Here is a 7027-nt window from a genome sequence, read left to right as displayed (position 1 = left end):
AGCCGGGGGATCGCTTATACACCGTTCGCCTGATACCCCCGGTGATAACCACAGAAGCTCTCCAAAAAAAAAAATCCGCCCATAAGTCACATAAAATGTATAAATAGGTAATTTTACCAACCTTAAAAGCGTCAGAATCCTAAAACAGAAATTTTAAAGACTATAAAAGCACACGAGAACTTGACAGATTATATTTTCTTGCCGGTACAAAATTCATATACTTGCAACGAAATAGCATAATCGGGGCGAAATATGAGTATGATTATAATTATTTAAGTTACGTTCGAAGGACAAAAAAATTATGGAGGTTATACAACCCCCACAATTTTATCTAGTTTATAATGAACTGTATGAATAAGCCAGATGTATAAGCGGCGATAGCCTAGTTGGGTGTGGAACGGACTGCCGAGACGAATGTCCGCAGGTTCAAATCCCAAGGGCACACACCTCTGACTTTTCTAAAAAATCATGTGTGTATTCTTTGTGAATTTATCGTTCGCTTTAATGGTAAAGGAAAACATCGTGAGGAAACCTGCACATCTGAGAAGTTCTCTATAGGAATTTCGAAGGTGTGTGAAGTCTACCAATCCGCACTAGGCCAGCGTGGTGGACTAAGGCCTAATCCCTCTCAGTAGTAGAGGAGGCCCATGCTCAGCAGTGGGCAAGTATATAATACAGGGCTGATATTATTATTATTAATATATTTAAAATATATGCTAAACAAACAGACAGAAATAAAATAAGGGACTTACTGCGGCATTGTGACCTGCCTGTCTGGAAGCTTCCTTGGGATCCCCGTCCTTGCGGTTTTCGGATGCGGTGGTAATGCGACGGCAGCCAGAGGAAAGTGTGCCAAAAATTCACACATAATCGTCCAAGGACAATGAACATTATTTATGCCCTTAGTACAATTTTAATTTTGTGCTAGAGGTTGGGTGGAGTTGTATTGTTTAGCACAATATGTATAGTGCCTAGTGTATAATGCCAATATATTTTAACAATAACCAACCATACGGCAAGTATCTTCAATTAGAATAAGTAAAAAAAACTATAATAATATTATATCATATTTTTGCCATAAATAGTAATTTAATAATTTAAGTCTTTATTAAAACCAAAGCTTATGTAAAATAAATAATACTTTTATTAGTGCTACATTTTTCTTTTGGAATTTATTTTTCTATATAAACAGATAAGCCAATATTATTTTCTTAGTAATAATTATTAGCTAAATTTTCATAAATTACAATGATGCTTGACTTTTAATTATTTGCTGAAGTATCCATATTATTTTCATTCCGCATCTCTTGTCTAATATCAATATTAGATTGCAACAGCTCTTTCAATTTTTCATGAATGTCATCATTTTTCCTCTCCAAATAATCCAGTGCAGAATTAAGTTCATCTAAAGTACTGTCCAGCATCTCATACTCTGAAATATGAAAAGGTATGAAAGAGAATATGGAAATATAATATCAAGGTTTTATTATGACCCAAACATGGATTCTTGTTAATGGTGGTTTCGTTAATCCTAGACATGCTTGCCTGACAGACAACACAAACCATTGACAAAACTGTGCTTGTACCAACTTTTATTCATTATGTACTTCTATGATCTACCCAAAGCTATGCAAGTATTTGTAAGGCATTTCATATATTTTTTCTAATATGGATCTAAACAGGGAATACTAAGGGTCATTATTAAAGAAACAAATATATGTACTGAAAATTTTGTACCCGATAAAATGAATACTACAAAGTCAACATTTACCTTCGCAAATATTTTCCTCGTTTTGTTCTTCTGTTGGTTCTATTTCATCAGCTGAAGCATTGTCGTCTCCGTTACAATTTTTACGCTCTTGCCCAGCCATAGTTTTAGACAGATTTAAAGAAAATTATATTCCCAAATTCCTGTTTCGCCAATGTTATGATTACAATATTAATTTATGTTAGCGGTCCTCGAATAAACTTGTAATCAATAAATAATGTCATCAGTCATATGTCTACTGCCAAAGACAATCTAAACATCAAAGACAAAGAAACATATTATAAACAATGAGAATTCTAATATATTTTAAGCTCAAAATAATAATTAAAGCTATAGAAGTAATTACAGAAAAAAAAATAATAGCTTGGATTCATGCAATCGAAATTTTTAAGGCTATTGTCACTAATTTACACGAATTCAAAAATAGAATAACACAATAGGTAATGCATAATGATTTCTTATGTTTACGCGAATATTGAATATTAAAATTAAACTACTTTTCGGATTCTATCGCGGTTTTTTATATTTTGGTTTTCTCCCGACGTTTCGAAGACTTTGCAGCCTTCATGGTAACGGGGGGACTGAGGTGTTGTTCATCCGCAAAGTCAAAGTTACAATATTTACCTACATTTTACAATTATACAACTTTTTAAAATTTTAGCTGTTGGTATATATATTTCATGGTTAGAAAAAATGCAAATTCTGATGGAAAATTCATCTGTGGTAATCAAACATATATCTTTTCTGACTTGTTTGTGATTTGCAAATTGCAACATATAACTCGCGACATGCCTGAGCCTTTAGCTGACTCCCTGTGAAACGAATAAATAAATTGGCTCTGTCAAGTGTCATTTGTCAAATTCGTTCAGTCGTTCATTGCTTTCGATTTTCGTAAAAAATTTTACTTCGACTTTAAAATCATGCTTCGGTCCGTTTCCCGTGTGATTTCTTGTCGAACGATACTAAGCAGGAATAACGCGCCTATCCTCAGTCGTACCCTTACGGATAAAAGTGAAGATACTGTTATCCACACAGGCCAAGTGAGAATTTTCAACTTGTACGATTTTGTGTTAAATGTATAATTTTTTGGTTACAATTTACTTTAATTTGATTAAAGACGTTTTAGTTATACTGGCGAAACTCAACATGTTACAAAATAACATTTTTTTTAGATATTCGCTTACATAATAACAATACTATGTAGCTTGTAAGTAGGGATTAATTAAATTATACCAATAAAAAAAATAAAAAGTACTTATTAATATATTCGTTACTTAGAACCAATTTCTTTGTAAACTACAAATGTAAAATTAACCAATAAAGTCAAAGCCCCATTAGAGTTGCCACACTAATACAAACATCATAATTTTTAGAATAGTAAGAATTATTTTAACTGTTTCTGTCAATGATAAAGCTGTCTATTAATAATCAACAAATTAATTCAAGGCCCATTTAAACACTGACTTGAATTTACAGATAACTTTACCTTAAAATTGTTATAACATAGATACTATGATTCTTGTTTAAAAAAAGTTGTCAAATTATATAAGAATCATTTATATTTTATTCAAAATCACAATTTTATATATTGTATTCTTTATTGGTCTCCCATATAAAAAAACTAGAACAATAAAATGTATAATTATTATGTTCAAATTATGTTAACATTATTTTTATTGTTTTGCTTTATGCTAATGCTCTACACTTATATTTATTACAGAAATGGGATGCTGATGACTACAGAATGGTCCGATTTATGAATTCTCCAAAGCAAGTTAACCCTAACTGGGCTATCAACTTAATTGCAGAGGTACCACCAAAAGAAGTGACTGAGAGAGTAGTTTGGTGTGATGGGGGAAGTGGCCCTGAGGGACATCCTCGGGTTTATATTAATCTGGTATTTATTTTATTCAACTATTTAGTCTTTTAATAACATTCTTGGTAATTTAGATGAGTACTGTTATATTAGACAATATCCTGATCAAATATATTTTTCTTTAAATTTATTTTTATATGTAAATATGTTAAATATAAAAAACATTAATCCTCTAACAAAAAAGTGACTATAACAAAATAACATGCATTTTAAGAATTATAATAACACAAATGCAAAAAAATAAAATATCACTGGAGAGTCGAATCTTTCTATGTCACTTTTTTAAATATTTGTTATTCTTGAGAAACCATTTGGATTTTTTGCATTTACATTGTTGTATGTCTAGAGAAGAGGTGATTTATATTGTACCACTGTGAAATTTAAAAATATATTACTATACAATTTTTATTGTCAATAGATAAAACAATCCATGTAGTATTATAACAGATATTATTATTTTTTTAGGACAAACCAGGTGACCATTCATGTGGATACTGCGGCCTTCGTTTCGTTAAGAAAGATCATCATTAAATTTTAATTTCTAGTCAGTTGTTAAAATGAAATATAGCTAATAGATGGTTACATTATAATGTTATGGAATTTAATATCTTTTATTGCACATCCAGAGCATTATACTTACAATATTATGTATTTATGGATGCGTTAAATGCGTCTCTGCTTAACTGTCTTAGAATAATGGAGTATGTACAGTTGCATAGCTAGGTAACCCAGGCTCCGGCAAAAAATAATTAGATTATAAATTATCCATTACAGTTTACAAAATGTAATTTATTATAAATAATTAAATGTAAACATGGCCCTAGGCACATAGTAAAGTGTGTACACCATGAGGTGTACAAACTTTACCATGAGGTTACAATAGGGTATTTGGCTTATTTTTATTTATAACATATAAAATATCGCACCTTTAGAATTCAATGCCGCTTGTGCAAAAAAACATTAAATTGGCTTTATAATGTACAATATTTGAAAAGTGACAAACTATCGATTGCAACACTTACTTTCAGTAATTACACGAAAGCGATATCGTAATTCTTAAGGTGCGATATGTACTTCGTAAATTCTAAAACAAGAAATCATTGAAATCTGGTGAAAAATTCACAAATTACAAGCTATTGAAATTAGGTAGTAGGGGTGAGTGTAAAAAATCAGAAAAAGGACTAAATACCTGCATGCGACGTCATCGGGCATTACGTTGCGTGCGAAAGAAAGAGACTGAGTGAATATCCCCACTCCACGCCCAGTCCTGCACGTAGTAATATTTGAAATTTCAATTACGGTTTCTTTTCTTATAGAGTCTTATTGCTGTTTTCACAAAGGATTTCTTTTTATACTAATAAGGTATTTTAGTGTATGTGAGAAAAAATACATACTTTTAAATAAGATAGTTTAATCAAAAAGCAATTGGAAAACAGTAGTTTCAGTTCATAAAATTATAAAATAAATTTTTAAAGTCAGTTCAAAGTTTTGACTTTTTTTATATGTTTTACAAATACCTACTTATACGAAACGAGTGCCGCCATGACATGACGTCATCAAGGCAGTAAACTACTTGAAGGGTTAAGTTATTGTAATAATTTCTTCTTTCTCTATATAGTATATACACAGCGTTGTTACTTGATGTTTACTGTCGAGATGACGTCGCAACGTGGCCTCTAGCATTTTCGTTTATTTACGCGGGCAAATTTATTGATTGAATATTTTTATTAAGTATAAAATTTCTAATGGTATTTTGTCGCCTTTTAAAATTAATCTGAGACACTTTTCAAAAAAGAGTGTAATACCCTATTGCTGTTACATATTAAAAAATGCATACAATCAAACATAGTCAAATACCCTATTTACATTGAGGGTTATGAAGGCTCGCGAACATTTCCTAGCCTTCTCTCCTCCTCCCATTCTAAAATAGTTCCAACTGGAAAGGAAGTATGGGAGAAAAATAAAAACAAAAAAGAAAAGTTGAGAGGGGACCACTGTCTGTTGACTGCAAGGTTCGCCTTGATCTCTACACCAAATGCACGCCCATGCATGAGGGCATATTTGTCACGGCCCTAGGCACATAGTAAAATGTGTACCTATAACTCATGGTTAACAATTCACATTGAGGCCTTTAGGACCAGCGAACATTATCCCTTCCTTTTCCGCTCCTCCTGGATACTAAGATGGCCCCTTCTACTTTCCCATTACTCCCTTTTTTATTATCCTCATCGAACTTTTCCTCCAGACCCCCTCAGTCGTTAAGCCGTAGGAGACAAGTATACCGGTTGCAAGTTTCCCACGGTGTAGACTGCAGGGAGGTCTACAAAAAAAATTACTACGGAGTCCGATAAACAAAAAAAAAGCTTTGAAAATGAAACGACCATACCGATTGCCGAGTACAACCCAGTAACGGATTACGAACCTTCGGTCACTGGAAGAAGATAAATAATGTATAACGATTAAATATAACTGCCAGATTAATATGCCATAACAAGATAGCAAGGATAAGAAAAATTAAATGAAAGCGGATATGGTGTAAACCAAATAAGTATTTTAATAGAAATGTGTATAGTGTCTTCTATATTGCTTCAACTGAGCGTTCGTTCGTTGACCTTCGGTGACCGTTGACACTTACTTCATTTAATGGTTGGATTACTTTGATGTAACCGTCACGCTTCGGATCGTCGGCACTCGGGAACAACCGATCATGGGCTGAGGCGTCTAGAGAGGACCAATGAAGGCCAGCAAAACCCAATCGTTGATCAATGACAATCGACAGTAACGATAGTAGTGTTTACATTTGGTCGGACCGGCAGAGTGTGAACAGAAGAATCGTTAACGGACTGACGGTAAAATTGTCGGTTCAACCTAATGTGAACCAGCCCTTAGGTTACGGATAGTGTCGAGGCTATGGAGGGTTGAGGCAAGGAGAACGATTTCGTGTATTGAAAAATTATTATTGAAAATCGTTTTATTATGGTGGCGCGACGATAGCGAGTGGGTAAATTGTATAAGGTCCTAAGTTTATGGCTTTAGCTATTGTGCTGCGGTAAGGCCAAAAGTTATTAATGCTCGATATTGAATTAATTAATCAAGAGAAATGGCTTGCGCTTTATTATAGTAGATGTTTTATATGCTGCAGTTGCACCAAATTTTTCAACTCGGCACATTTCGCTCCGTTACCAACTAGGTATTACAATTATATCACACAAACTTGCTGTGAAGCGTTAGCGCTATTTTGATAGGGTTTTGAGTCGTAATTTGTGCTTATCGCTGTACACTTTTTACCTTGTACCCCTTATTAGATGTTACTTTTTGACTGTACCGGCCATAGTCGGGGCGAAAAAAATTGCAAATAACATCTAGTCGCCATTTAAAATATT

General features: G+C 33.1%; 2 protein-coding genes across 3 annotated transcripts; one reads left to right on the top strand and one right to left on the bottom strand.

The window, feature by feature from the left end:
• Positions 1–1126: 1126 nt before the first annotated feature.
• Positions 1127–2020, bottom strand: LOC115441044 (UPF0184 protein AAEL002161). The gene is made up of 2 exons (XM_030165625.1): positions 1772–2020; positions 1127–1432 (listed from the first exon to the last, which is right to left on the bottom strand). Exons 1-2 carry the CDS (start codon positions 1869–1871, stop codon positions 1263–1265), a joined length of 270 nt encoding a protein of 89 aa, XP_030021485.1. The 5' UTR covers positions 1872–2020; the 3' UTR covers positions 1127–1262.
• Positions 2021–2446: 426 nt separating this feature from the next.
• On the top strand, positions 2447–4245 carry LOC115441043 (probable NADH dehydrogenase [ubiquinone] iron-sulfur protein 6, mitochondrial). Of its 2 annotated transcripts, none has more exons than XM_030165624.2 (3): positions 2447–2491; positions 3489–3665; positions 4110–4245. In XM_030165624.2, the coding sequence occupies exons 1-3, from the start codon at positions 2462–2464 to the stop codon at positions 4173–4175; spliced, it is 273 nt and encodes a 90-aa protein (XP_030021484.1). In that variant the 5' UTR covers positions 2447–2461; the 3' UTR covers positions 4176–4245. The 2 variants fall into 2 exon arrangements, with proteins under 2 accessions (XP_030021484.1, XP_030021483.1); XM_030165623.2 differs by lacking the exon at positions 2447–2491 and adding an exon at positions 2549–2808.
• The last annotated feature ends 2782 nt before the right edge of the window (positions 4246–7027 follow it).

This window comes from Manduca sexta, chromosome 23, assembly GCF_014839805.1.
Source record: "Manduca sexta isolate Smith_Timp_Sample1 chromosome 23, JHU_Msex_v1.0, whole genome shotgun sequence".
In the NCBI taxonomy this organism is placed as follows: Eukaryota; Metazoa; Arthropoda; class Insecta; order Lepidoptera; family Sphingidae; genus Manduca; species Manduca sexta.
The sequence above is the reverse complement of the archived record's forward strand: the minus strand, read 5'-3'. Positions and strand labels throughout refer to the sequence as shown.

What these genes read in the sequence shown, in the direction of transcription:
- LOC115441044 (XM_030165625.1), bottom strand. Translation starts at nt 1,871, where the DNA reads ATGGCTGGGCAAGAGCGTAAAAATTGTAACGGAGACGACAATGCTTCA. An exon ending in CGAGGAAAATATTTGCGAAG is followed by an intron (nt 1,433 to 1,771) that starts GTAAATGTTGAC and finishes TTCATATTTCAG; the next exon opens with AGTATGAGATGCTGGACAGT.
- LOC115441043 (XM_030165623.2), top strand. Translation starts at nt 2,689, where the DNA reads ATGCTTCGGTCCGTTTCCCGTGTGATTTCTTGTCGAACGATACTAAGC. An exon ending in CTGTTATCCACACAGGCCAA is followed by an intron (nt 2,809 to 3,488) that starts GTGAGAATTTTC and finishes TATTTATTACAG; the next exon opens with AAATGGGATGCTGATGACTA. An exon ending in CTCGGGTTTATATTAATCTG is followed by an intron (nt 3,666 to 4,109) that starts GTATTTATTTTA and finishes TTATTTTTTTAG; the next exon opens with GACAAACCAGGTGACCATTC.